General features: G+C 50.6%; 1 protein-coding gene across 3 annotated transcripts in view; it reads left to right on the forward strand.

Moving 5' to 3' along the window:
- The window catches only part of TEAD4 (TEA domain transcription factor 4), a 69,729-nt gene that overhangs the window by 37,486 nt on the left and 18,370 nt on the right, over positions 1-13,873 (forward strand). Inside the window, exons 3-5 of one of the 3 annotated variants that reach the window (XM_081082558.1) lie at positions 10,095-10,222; positions 10,611-10,673; positions 13,326-13,454. In XM_081082558.1, coding sequence (XP_080938684.1) covers positions 10,095-10,222; positions 10,611-10,673; positions 13,326-13,454 — 320 coding nt within the window. The remainder of the gene's footprint in view (positions 1-10,094; positions 10,223-10,610; positions 10,674-13,325; positions 13,455-13,873) is intronic. The other 2 variants (XM_081082559.1, XM_081082560.1) reach the window with 2 other exon arrangements.

Consider the following 13,873-nt stretch of genomic DNA (forward strand, 5'->3'; position numbering starts at 1 on the left):
TCTCAGCCCTGGTCCTGGGCGCCCAGAGAAGCACACTGTCAGTGGCCAGGCAGACATGCAGATGCCGTGCACAGCCGCAGGAGAGATTAACGCCTGTTATTTCTGAGTCCAGCCTCCCACACTTGTGGACCGGCTTCCAGGCCAGGGCTGCTAGCCCTCTCCTTTTCACGGCTGCTTTCATTTTTGCCCTGTCACTGTGTAACCCTTGCCCTGGCACTGACACACGCTGGTCATTCTGACTGCCTTCAGCCAGGCCTTGGCCTCTGGCCCCATGGGCAGGTGTGGGGCGGTGAGCATGGGGCAAACTTCTCTCCTCCATCTGCCCTCACACTCTGCCTTTCCCTCTCCAACAGCTCTGCCCTGGCCCTGCTGTCTTGCTTTCTCCCTCCTGCTTGCAAGAGCCTGTGGCTGGTTCTGTCTTCCTCTGCATCCCTTTTTGCCCCCCATGCCTCTTGCCCTCCTGGCGGTTGCTCTTAAATCTTTCTGCCTCTCTTCTCTCTCCGTATGTCTCTCTGCTTCTCTTCTCCTTGCTTTCTTCTTTGACCAGGTGCCTGTGGCCTAGACTGCCCATTCCTGTTAGCAGTCGGTCAGTTCTTAACACGTGCCCACCACTCTGAACCAGGCTTGGCCTGAGGTCTGTGGTCTAAACTATTTCATAGTTTAAGGGGAGAGGCTGGAGAAACATCTTTGGAAAGTAAATTAATGACACTTACATTGCACACAGCCATTAAACCAAAGGGAATTTTAATGGAAGGAAGTGGCACTTGAGCTGGTAGAGGAGGGAGGTGTGTGCTCAGACAGAAGGGAATGAGCATTGGCCCAGAGACGGGACTTTGCATGGTGATTTTGGGAGAGCTGGACAAAGCACTGTGATAACGGACTGCCAGAGGGGAAGGGAATCCTCATTTTGGATGTGTTACACAGCTAATGAGAGGTAGAGTAGGGACTGGACCCAACTGGGGCTCTTGTCATTGTGACGATAGGACACAGGTCCAGGGAGCCTCAGCCGAGCTTCTGCCCTACCCACCCCCTCTCCACGTTCCTTGAATCCTTCCCTTCCCTTTGCTTGGTCACCTTCGGTTTCCAGCTCCTTCCATGCTCTCCTTTCTGGCTTAGAACCCAGACCTGTGCTTCTGGAGGCGTGATGATGTGAGCCGAGCTGCCAGTTTGCTGTCTGTTCCAGTAGCCAGTGTGACCGTGGGCAAGGTGTTCTCAGCACCAGTTTCCTCATTTGTAAAATGGGGATGATAATGATACTACCTTTTGGGGTGTATATTTATTTATTTTATTGTGGGGAAAATATACGTTACATAAATTTCACCATTTTAATCATTTTTAAGTTCAGTGGCATTAAATACGTTTACATTGTGGAGCTGCCATCACCACCATCTGTCTCCAGAACTCTTTCATGCTCCCCAACAGAGACTCCACACCCAATTAAACACTAAATCCCCTTTCTCTTCTCCTCCAGCCCGGTAACTTCTTCTCTCTTTTTAAAATATATTTTTATTGATTTCAGAGAGGAAGGTAGAGGGAGAGAGAAACATCAGTGATGAGACACGTTTGATCGGCTGCCTCCTGCACACTCCCTACTGGGATCAAACCCGGGACTGTTCAGCCTGCAGGCTGACGCTCAATCCACTGAGCCAAACCAGTTAACAGCCTGGTAACTTCTATTCGATTTTCTGTTTATGAATTTGACTATTCTAGGTACTTTATAGAAGTAGAATTATGCAGTATTTGTCCTTTTGTGTTGGACTTATTTCACTTAGCACAATATCTTCAAGGTTCATCTGTGTTGTAGCGTATGTCTATTCTTTATTGTACTCTCTGTTGTAAGGATATACCACATTTTGCTTATCTGTTTTCCTGTTGATGGACACTTGGGTGTTTCTTCCTTTTGGCTGTTGTGAATATTGTTGCAATGAACATAGGTGTACAGGTATCTGAGTTTCTGCATTCAGTTCTTTTGGGTATATACCTAGAGGTGGAATTGCTGGATCATGTGCTAATTCTTTAATTTTTGAGGAACTGCCACACTATCTTCCACAGTGACTGCACCATTTTACATTCTACCAGCAATGCAGAAGGGTTCCAATTTCTTCACATCCTTGTCAACACTTATTATTTTCCATTTTTTTAAAGAGTCATCCTTGTGGGCATGAAGTAGTGCCTCATGGTTTTGATTTGCATTTCCCTAATGATTAGTGATATTGAGGTTCTTCTCACATGTTTATGGGAAGAAGACACTACCTTTTAGTGCTGCTCCTGGGAGGAGAGCACAGAAGAGGTGCCCAGTGAACAGTACTTGGGTATAGAGCTGACTGGGACATGTCTGCCCTCAGGAGCTCACATTTGATTGAGGGAGTCAGACAAGAGCTCAGTGGCTTTGGACAAGTACTGTGAGAAAGGTGCAGACCCCATGACCAGGGCTTGGAGGCAGGGGTGGGCACACCCACTTGGGGGGGAATCCAGGGAGTTTCTTGGGCCGGTTGCCTTGAAGCCTGGGTAAGATTTCACCAGGAGCCTCAGAGCCCTCCAGGGACAATGGTGGTACTAGCTCAGATGTCAGGCCTAATCACTGCCTTCTCAGGCTTCAGGCACAAGTTTCTCCACAAATAGCCTCCTCCTCCTGCAGGTGTTTATGGCTTCAGCTGATCCCTGGACATAGGGATTGGGCTGGTTGTGGAGGAAGGGCCAGCCTCCTCCCCGTCCTAGTCTGCAGAGGTGAGGTGGAGAGCTCATTGGGTGATGAGGCTCCTGCCCTCAAGTTCTCAGCCCATTCCAGTTTTGAAAACAAATAACATAAGTTATAACAGGACCTTATTAACTATATGAACAGTAATAGCTTTCTTTACTGACCTTCTGCTAAGTGGCAGGCGCTTTACTTTGTCATTTAATATGTGGCAAGGGAGGGCTGATATAGAAAGGGAGTCAGTACAGAGGAAAAGAGATACAGAAATGACTAAGACAGGATTTTGCAGGTGGGATAGCAATTTTAGTGGTAATATATGGCTGAGGAAAAGCCTGGGGTGGTTGGCAGGGTGTGGGGAAGGTTGGGAGAAGGTGCTGGTGATCTGTGGATCCTACATTGGGAACACCCTACCATCAGCTTGTGAGGAGGCCAAGGCTCCCTTCTCCATCAGCAGTCCTCACCCTGGTAGGGTGGGGCCGTGGATGTGAGCTGGGGATTGTTGGACACATGTCCTCTGACAGATGGACCAGGGTCTGGTGGGTGTCCTTCCTAGCCCCACCCAGGTCTTCTCTGGGGTTGGCCAAAGCCACCTGCCACATTGCAATGCCCAGCTGGCCTCCACCAAGGTCCAGGCTGGCCTCCTGCTGCCCCAGCATGTGCTCTCACCCACTAGAGGGGAGAAGGTCTGGGGTCTTACATCTAGTGGCAGAGCTGGGTCAGGATACAGGTGTCTTTCCCTCCCACTGACTCCTGGATTTTCTACTAGTTTCTGACTGTCCTTGCTCTTCTTGGCTGCCTTCACTGTGGTTTCAGGGCTCTACCTCTGGGTACATGCTCCCTACTTCTCTCTGCCTTTACCCCTGACTCTCTGGGCTTCTTGATGTCTACATTACTTAGAGCCCATTGGCTTCCATCAGCTCTGGGTACCACACTCCATGAGAGAGTGACAATAGGTGGGCAGGCTCTTGGGCCTGGGTCAGGGCGAGGGGCAGTCAGACATCACCAAGGGCTGACTTCATGAAGAGTCCCAGAGAATTGGGGTTGGGTATAGAGAGGAGGAACAGAATGGTGTCTTGCAGAGGAAGCTACCATCCCAGCCAGGGGCGGGGAGCCATAGGAAAAAGCAGTCATTGTGGAATAGTTGTGAAGTCTTAGAAATGGATATTTTGTGGCCCGTGGGACCCTAAGAAACTGTGACATTGAATAAATCACATTCTCTCTATGGGCTTCAGTTTATTCTTCCTTAGGCTAGACAGACCATCTGGGGTCACCTGGTCCAGCCCCTGCTTCTGCAAGAGATAGACCTCGATCCCATGTTAAATAGAAGTAATGCTGTGCATTAGTTAAGAGACAGACTCTGGAACCAGACTGCATGGGTTTGAATCTCAAACACATACTGGTCTGTGACCTTGAACAAGTTCCGCACCTCAGGTTCCCTGTCTGTAAAGGGAAGGTGACAGTACCAGCTGCATAAAGCTATTGTAAAGATTGAAAGGGCAAGTGCAAATAAAGCTGTTAGAGTATACATTCTTTGTTTGCGCACGTACCTGGCACATGTCAGTGCTCAATACGTGTTCGTTATTGTTACTATTATTACAAGGGTGAGAGGAGCTAAGCCTGGATTAGATGTCAGCTGGCCTGGAGGCAGTAGAATGGCTGGGTTGACCTCTGGAGAACTCTGATTGCAGGAAGGAAGCTGTTTGGTCCCTCTTGGCTCAGTATACCCACAGAAACCCAGCACTTCAATCCCACCCAGGAGGGAATTCTCAACTGCTAGCATTACTTCCAACAAGTAGCATGAGACTGGATAGAAGCGGTCTGAGATGAGCCTGCAAGGGAGCGGAGAGTGCAGCTCCAGAGAAAGGGAGGGAAGAAACACAATCTGAAACATCCACAGTCAGCTTAGCCAGACTTAGACCCCTTGCGTTTGGCTCCTTGGCCCCACTGCTGACCTCTTTCCCAGGGTCAAGGTGGCCTGTGGGGTAGTAGAGCTCCTGAATGCTGCTCTGAGGGCAGAGGTAGTTGTGGGGTTGAGTGGGACTCCGTCTTCATGTTCTGGGACTCCTTGCACAGGATGTCTGGAGGAAAGGTCTCAGCCCCTGTGAAGGGCATGGGCTCCTCAGCTGCAGAGGAGACACCTCTGGGCGGGCCAGGAGTTCCCATTCACCGAGCATCTTCTCTGTGCAAGGCTGTGTGTCACTTGCAGTGGCTGAGCCAGGGCTCACACCCAGGCAGTCAGTCCTATACCTGCTGGTGGGTGGTCTGGGTGAGATTTTCTGACCTGTTTCCTCTTCTGGCAAACAGGTATAATTGCGTGCCTTTTTGTAGGGAGGAGATGGGTTTTCTATGAAGTTAAATGAGGCTCATGCTTGCATGGGCCTCTTCCAAATCCCTAAACTATTTTTAATTTGTAAAGTAGTTTCATTGACGTATAGTCAGTGTACACTAAACTATACATATTTAAAGTGGACCGTTTGATAAGTTTTGACAGATGTATACACCTGTGAAGCCATCAGCACCATCAAGAGTGTGAATATCCCCATCTTAACCTAAAGTGATCTTAACTTAATTTTGTATTTGTATTTTAAATTCTTTTTTCTCAAAGAGAGCCTTCCAATTTTTAGATTGGATTTGCTCCTGTATAGAGAGACTCAACTGAGACCAGAATAAGAAAGCACTTTGAAAGTTCTGTCTAGCTAATCAGAAGTACAGTGGAACCTCAGCTCTCAAACTTAATTCATTCCAGAAGGCTGTTCGGGAAGTGATTTGTTCGAAAACCAAATCATTTTTTCCCGTTAGAAATAATGTAAATTAATCTGTCCCAGACCCCCAAATGATTCCCTGTTTTAGCCTTTTTTATATACAATATATGTGTAATGTACTGTTTAATCTATAAATAAACACTTCTTTTCTTAAATTTACTGAATCATCCCCTATTAGCCTTAAAGGAATCACGTTCAGCACTTGGACCTGGGGGCGGGGTGGGGGGGTAGGGGGAGTGCGTCTTTCAGGTCAGCATGCAGCATCTTTACTTGCTCATATATCACAGCCTCAGAAATGGCTGTCACTGGCTAACTGCTTTCCCTTTATCCAAATCAACAACAGTTTTTCTACCTCTTCAACTGCCTGTGATCATTGTTTCTTTCACATACTTAGCAACATTAGCATTCTTGATGGCCTCTTTATGTTTTCAGATTGTGCTAATAGTTGATTTCCCCAGCAACTAAAGCATTCTCTCTTTTGCTCCTTGCCTGAGAGATGCTTTTTGTTGTATAGACATTAGAGAAATGAGGCTTGACTATAAAGGGTTATTTCATTTACTTAACTCGCACCTTTCCCTTAGAAGCTAAAGCACTTTATGGGGCATCTAACCAACATCTCATCATCCTTCCCTTGTCATTCATTTAACAAATATTTATTGGGAGCCTACTAATGCAGGCAGTTTCTAGGTGTAGAGCAAGCACGTCAAACTCAAAGGTTAACACGGGCCAAATAAACAAGGTTTAAGTTTATGTGGACCGCAAAAAACGAAAGCTTCAATTTTCATAGAAACGTAGGTTTATTTCGATAGAGACGTGCAGAATACAAAGGGCTGAAATAAATGAGTAATCATTAACATAAAATAATAGAACATTTTAATAAAAATTAATATTTTTTCTTGAACATTAACTTACTAGACACTGAATAACTGCACAAATTAATAAGCATAATGCAAATAAACCCATTTTTCTTGTTCTCTGACAGCAAAATATTTCCGGTTGCTCACACCAAACAAGTCAGTACAAGACTAATGACGTGGCAGTCGGCTGCTAAGATATTCGCTGCTAGTATTAGTGGAGAGAAATGGTGTGTCTGTGCATAAGAGAAATGAATGCAACAGGATTATAGTAATCAGTCATGAGCAAACATTGTAGTTCGTTATTAATAACTAGAGGCTCAGTGCACGAAATTCATGCGGCAATGGGGTGTGTGTGTGTGTGTGTGTGTGTGTGTGTGTGTGTTTCCCTCAGACCAGCCTGCACCCTCTCCAATCTGGGACGCCAATCCAGGACTGCTGGCTCCCACCTGCTCACCTGCCTGATCACCCCCAAACCACTCCCCTGCCAGCCTGATCGCTGCCTAAATGCTCCCCTGCCAGCCCGATTGCCCCTAAATGCCCTCCCTGCAGGCCTGGTTCCCCCCAACTGCCCTCCCCTGCAGGCCTGGTCCCCCCCACTGCCCTCCCCTGCAGGCCTGGTCCCTCCCACTGCCCTCCCCTGCTGGCCTGATCGCTACAACTGCCCTCCCCTGCCAGCAATCTTTGACCAAATGGGGGCAGCCATCTTGTGTGTTGGAGTGATGGTCAGTTTGCATATTACCTCTTTATTAGATAGGATTATGTGTAACAGGATATTGTAAAAATTAAGTTACGGAATTTTTTAAAATATATTTTATTGATTTTTTACAGAGAGGAAGGGAGAGGGAGAGAGAGTTAGAAACATCGATGAGAGAGAAACATCGATCAGCTGCCTCCTGCACACTCCCTACTGGGTATGTGCCCACAACCAGAATCGCCCTTGACCGGAATCGAACCTGGGACCCTTGAGTCCCCAGGCCGACGCTCTATCTGCTGAGCCAAACCAGTTAGGGCGAGTTACAGAATTTTTATTAAAATGTTTCTTACATATTATTATATTGGCTGGGCCGCGAGTTTGGCCTGGTTGGTGTAGAGTATAAATAAGTAAATAAACAGACAAAAGTCCCTGTTCTAGGAGCTTTCCTCCCATGGGAGTGGGGATGGACAGTGCTCTAAATGAGTATATCGATCACGTGGTATGTTAGAAGGTGCTATGGAGATAAGTGAAACCTGGAGCATAAAGGGTGAGCAGGAGGTGATCTCAGCTTTCAGTGAGGTGTTCAGGGGAAATGTCCCCAAGACAGTGGTATCTGAGCAAAGAAGCCATCAAGGGACATGTGGGTCTCTGGGACAGAGCACAGGATGCACAAAAGCCCTGAGGTGGGAGTGGGCCTGGCATGTTGCAGGAACAGCAAGGAGACCCGATGGTGGGTGGCATGAGATCAAAGAGGGGCTGAACTGGGGACCAGGTGGACACATCGTGTGGGGGCTTCGAGGACATTGTAGAGGCTTAGACACTTTTAATCTGAGGGACATGGTAAGCCATTGGAGGATGTTTGAGCCTCAGGATCCCTGGCCACTGTTGAGAATAGACTGGGATCAGGGAATTCAGGTAGGCTTTCATCACAGTCCATGCCAGAAAGTGGGCAGGAGTGGGGGGCGCTGGACCATGCAGGCTGGATTCTAGATATAGTTATCTTCAGATAGAGCCTTCCTGATTCACTAGTGGACTCACCTCTTCATTCATTTGACAAATACATGCCAGGTGTTGGAGACGTAGACCTGAATGGAGATGTGGCCCCTTCCTTTGAGGCGTTGGGAATTTAACAGGAAAAGATAGAGAATTGATAAGCTGCTCCCTGTGAACAAGGTGTGGGCTAGAGAAGCAGCACTAGAACTATACTCCAGATGGTCTCCAAGCTAGTGTCCCCTGCCTTCCCCATCCCTCCAGCTGCCCGCCATCCCCGAGACTCCAGCTTGTTCTTCTCAGCACCACATCCTTCAGCACTGCAGCTAACCTCCCAACTCTCTGGAACCTTCTCTTTGCCCCACTCGTTTCCTTACCCCTGGACTGGTCTCTGAATCAGACTGCTTACTGGGGCCTGAAGCATTTTACATTCATTTTACAGAAAAAGGAACTGGGCTATAGAGAGCTCAGTTTAACATTAAGCCAACGTTAACGTCCGTTTCCTAAGTTTGTAAAAATTCGGTTGGAAAGTCTGGTGGGAAATCCTTTAAAGGGCCTAGATTTAAAGAGAAGGCAGTTGAAGGTCCATAGAGGAAAGCGACGTGCGGAGGTCCCATAGCTCGTGTGGAGCTGCTGGGCCGGAGCCTGGCTCCCGCCTCCCAGTTCTGTGACCCGTTTTCAGTCCCCTGTGGGCTGACTTAGCTCTCTTGCCAGTGAAGAAAAGCATTTCTTAACTGCAGCCTGAGTGCTCTAGTGAGACACAGGGTGCGACGTCACTGGACTGCCCAAGGAGCCTGTGGAATTCCTGTCCCTGGAAAGCTTTGAGAAGAGACATCTTGCTGGATCTCGGTTTTAGGTACAGACCAGCCAGCCCACAGGGTGGTGTCCCCAGGGTCTGATCCTTCCCTCCCCTCTCCCCCTGACACAGACAGACCGGTGCTTCCAGGCCAGCCAGTTCTTCTGGCAGACGAGACCTCCTGAGGGTGGCCCCTTAATGCAGCCTTGGCAGTGGGAATAGGTCAGCTGGGGGGCCAGCGTGGCCTTGGCTGTACTCTCTTTTTACAACCCAGGTGGCAGATAGCCCACTCGTCCTGCCTCCCCCCTGCATCAGCAGGTTCCTTACTCATAGCCACAGCCCTCCAGGCTCAGCGAGCCCAGCAGGGCAGAGCAGGCTGGTGGCTGGGCCTTCTGGCCCCAGAGTTGAAGCAAGGAAGTGATAGCTGCCGCTCAAACCCTCTCTCCGTCCCTGTCCCCAACCTAATGCCCTTCTTTATGGTCTAATCCTCCCAGTGGTCAAGGTTCAACTGAACGCTCACCTGACCACCCAGCCTGAACTGACCACTCGCTCTCAGAGCACACTGCATGTTGACTGTCCGTAGCATGAGCTGGAGCTATTGTGTGGACACATGTCTCTCCCCAGCTCCCCTGGTGAGCTCTTTGACCCAGGGAACCCCTTTTCATGATCTCATTTATGATAACAGGGCACTTTTCCTGGGTCTCTCAGATACAGCATCAGCCTCTAGGATGTAGACCTGTTTTGACTGGTCTCCTCAGAACCATGGAGTGGAAGTGTGGTTGGCCTAGGTTTGTGTATCTGAGTTAAGGACCTCAGACCTCCTCTGGGGATAGTCAGTGTGTCAGCACTTATTTCCCCAGGCTCCCTGCTTCACACAGACAGGACATCGTGTAAGGGCCTGTGCATTTGTGGAGGTGGCAGGAACTGTGGGAGTTGCACAGGGAAAGGGTCAAGGCCCAGGCACTTCCTTGCAGCCTCTCAAATGTGCAGAAGGCCCAGGAGAAGTGGAAGCAGAGAGGCAGCTGTCAGGCTGCCATGGGCAGAGGTGAGGTGGCCACGTGATAAGGAGGCTCTGAGAGGGCGCCTCAAGCTGTGCATCCAGCAGGAGGCCATGGCCCTGGCACCTCCTTGTTCTTGGGAGATCCCTGGGATCCAAGGATGGCAAGAGGGAATTTGCATAGTCCTCACCCCTGGTACCCACTCAAGGTGGGCAGAGGGTGCCAGAAGGGACCTCTCAGACACCTCATTTGCCTGCCTTTTGTCCTTCTCCTCCCACTGATGGCTCTTTGTTTCTCCACAGGCCGGAATGAGCTGATTGCTCGTTACATCAAGCTCCGGACAGGGAAGACCCGCACCAGGAAGCAGGTGGGCCCTGGGAGACGGGTATGTGTCCCCGGGCAGGCATCCCAGCACCAGCCTGCTCCCAAGGTGGGCCAGGTCCTCCTCAGGACTAAGTGTGGGCTCTCAGTGGGACCAGCTTGGATAGGTTGTCTCTTTTTGGTGTCCCACGGACAGTTCATTTTCCCCGCCGTCCCTGCTGCCATCCCTCGTTTTCTGGGGAGTCAGCAGCCCCCTCCCCATCCTTCTCCAAGACACCAGAGAACAGAAAGCAAAGCACTGGAACTGCACTTCTATTTATTTCCCAACTGAGGGCCCCTCATTGACTGACCCTTTCTTTCATTCATTCATGCATCCGTTTACTCCTTTAGTCCACAGAAGTGGATTGAGGCCCATGGAGGGCTGAGGGTCAGGGATCCAGGATGGGGAGCTAGGCTGTCTGGGAAGTAGGGTCAGGAGCCTTCTCTTCTTGCCATAGGTCTCCAGCCACATCCAGGTGCTGGCTCGTCGCAAAGCCCGTGAGATCCAGGCCAAGCTAAAGGTAAGGCCCATGGCAGTTGTGGGAGGAAGGACCTAGGGCACAGATGGGGCCGTTTCGGGAAGCTGAGGCTCTTTTTCCAGCGGGAAAAGGCTTCCCTTTGTGTTTAGGGGCTGGCTGCTTGTGTGCGGAGCCAGCATGCTTCTTGGTATTGGTGAGAGTGGGATTCAGCCTATAACCTCTCCTGTCCACACAAGGAGGGACACTTGACCTTAGAGCCATGTGTGCGACTGCCAGGCTCCACAGCATCCTGGGGCCACAGGTCAGTCTCCTGCTGTGCCCCCTTCCCCCAGGGGCAGTGCCCTCACCAGGTCACAGCAGAACGCCCTCCAGACCCCACTCCTTGAAGCCTCCTAGAGCCCCCTGGCTAGTGCCATCAGCTGGCGCCTCCAGGGTGGTCAGGCATGGGAGGCATTGCTGTGGGTGGTTGGGATGCTGCTGTGGGAGCAGGTGGAATTCCTTCCCACGCCCTGCTCTCTGGGACTGGCAGTTCCTTCCCCTCCCTGGATCAGCCCCTCCTTGAGTGACAGGTGACTGTTCTGTGGAGGGCCAGCTGCTGGCAGCATTCCCCTCGGGGCGGCCCTGCTCCCCACAGGACTCAGGCCTCTCGGACCCTGGCCAGGGGGCCCTTTTGGTGAATACTAGGAGGAAGCATTGCATGGAGGTGTTAAGCCTCTCCAGCCGCTTGGTAAGAAGAGCTAATAACATTTGGGGGCATTAGACTAAGACCAGCAGTTTACAAACAATTTTTGTAAAGCAGTGTAAGTCCCTTTGGTTTTGTTTCCCCCAAATATCACCCCAATTTGTTATTAAAGGAGCTACTCAGGTCAACGCTAGGTTGGTGAGGAACAGACCAGAGGCCAGAGACTCCCTCCTTCTATTCACCTCTCATGCCCATGGCTCTTGAACCCCAAAGTACCTCAGAACCCAGTTTAAAAGCCCTGGACTGCATGACCTTGAAGGTCCTGTGTGGCCCAGTAGTTCATGATCCCCACTCTGGAGGTTCTGAATGAGTGGGTGGGGACGCCTAGGAAGCCACACCCTCCTGCCTCTCAGCTTTTTCCTCCTGCCATCAGCCCAGCTGTCTCCCACCCCCTCTGTCCCTGGACAGCTGGCTGGGCCTCAGCTGTTCATGCCTCCCTCTCAGGCTGGCACATGCCCCTCCAGGCCACCCTGAGGGTCCTGGAGCCCAGCTTGCCCCTTGTTTCCCCCTCTGGTCTGCCTCTGACTCACTGGGACCCTGGGCGGGGACCAGAGTTGGGAACAGACTTTCCAGTGTTCTGTTTAGAGTCATTGAGGGGAACTTTTAGTTCCACTGGGGCCTGGCTGTGCGGCTCACATTTGCTTAGAGGAATTGCACCGCTCCTGTCCACAGGCTCTTACTTGGGGCCTAGGGACAACCACTGGGCAGACATCAGGGAGCCACGAGCCCCTTAAATAATATGCAGATTTTCACACTTACGTGGAGATTGGTCTGAGGATTTCATCATATTCTCAAAGGGGTTTCAGAGCAAGGTCAGGTAGAAATCCTCTGGGTTTCGGGCTTGGTCTGGCCTGACTCTGCCTTGTGCTGCATGAGCTTAGGGGGAAGCACTGCCCCTTCCTGAGCCCCATCCGGTCTCCCCTTCTGTAAATGACAGGGTTAGGCAAGGTAGTACCCGATAAGCATACCCTGAGGTGAGGGTAAAAAGCATTATTAGTACTGTTAGTATTATTAGCAGTGTCAAAAGTGCTTATCTGTTCAGAGCCTGTGCAGGTGAGTCCATTCTTCAGGTTGGGCCCACGGAGGGCAGACAGCCAGTGTTTACATCCTGACCTGTAAAAGGGCAGGGCGTGCTGGGGGGCCCCACAGGGCAGGATTGAGACGGGGGGGGGGGGTCACAGGAGACTGTCCGTGCCTCCAAACAGCCCAGGTGACCAAGGACGACCCCCTGCTCATTCAAGGGGGATCCGACAGAATTATGTGTCATCTGCTGTAAGCCAGGTGCCTCCCCAGCCACCAGTGGTGTGGGGATGAGCAAGAACTGAAAGGTTCCTGTTCTCAACTTGTAGTCGCCAGAGGGGAGGAGAGAGGGTAGAAAAGGTGAAGGGGAATAAGTAGCACCAACTTCCAGTTATAAAATAGATAAACCACAGGGTTGTAATGTACAGCACAGGAATATAGTCAGTAATACTATGACAACTTTGCATCATGGCGGATGGTTACTAGACTTAGTGTGGAGATCGTATTGTAAGGTATGTAAGTGTCAAGTCACTATTTTGTACATCTGAAATTAATATACTATTGTATGCCACCTATACTTTAATAAAAAATTGTTTTTTAGTCTGAAAAATAAGTAAATAAATAAAAGGTCCCTATTCTCAGGTCTGTGGTTTGTAAATGGAATGGTCTTCAAAGTCTCTTTAAGTGCTAGTCAAATAGGCAGGGCAAGTATTGTGCCCCTTTCACAGATGAAGAAACTGATCTGAGAAACCACGTGACTTGCTCAGAGTCACAAAGCAAAGTAATAGCTTTGCAAGGACATAAGCCTGTTCCCTGGGGCCTGCCTAGTCCAGGGCTCTGGCCACAGAGAGTGGGACAGCTTCCCTGACCACAAGCCCTCCCTGCCTCGCCTCGCCGCTGCTGAGGCCCTCCCCTCCACTGTCTTCCCCCAGGATCAGGCAGCTAAGGACAAGGCCCTGCAGAGCATGGCTGCTATGTCGTCCGCCCAGATCATCTCCGCCACAGCCTTCCACAGTAAAATGGCCCTCGCCCGGGGCCCTGGCTGCCCAGCAGTCTCAGGGGTAAGTGGGGCTGCCTGGAGCCAGAGGCCAAACCAGCCTCTCCTTCTCGCTCCTCCCCCTTCTGCAGAGCCAGAGCACTGGCCAGACCAAATTTCTCCTGCTTGAGTCCTCTCAGGCCAGGCAAGCCAGGGGGAAGGAGGGACCAAGGACCGAAGGGCCATGCTGGGTGGCAGCTCAGCTGGTATTGGAACTACCTTCCTGGGGGTATTGGCAGGAACACAGCAGACCTTTCACAAGGGACAGAGTCGCCCCCATTAGCTGACCACCCAAGAAGCTCTACAGAATTGGCCTAAAGGACAAAAGGGGAAGCTGAAGTCCTGGGGACGGGGGCTGAAGCTGGGGCTCTGGTGCAGCACCAGCGTGACCCTGAGTGGCCCTGCCACTTGGCCTGGTGCCCACTCTGCCCTCAGGCCCTCACT

Source organism: Myotis nattereri, assembly GCF_964212035.1.
Source record: "Myotis nattereri genome assembly, chromosome: 2".
Lineage (NCBI taxonomy): Eukaryota > Metazoa > Chordata > Mammalia > Chiroptera > Vespertilionidae > Myotis > Myotis nattereri.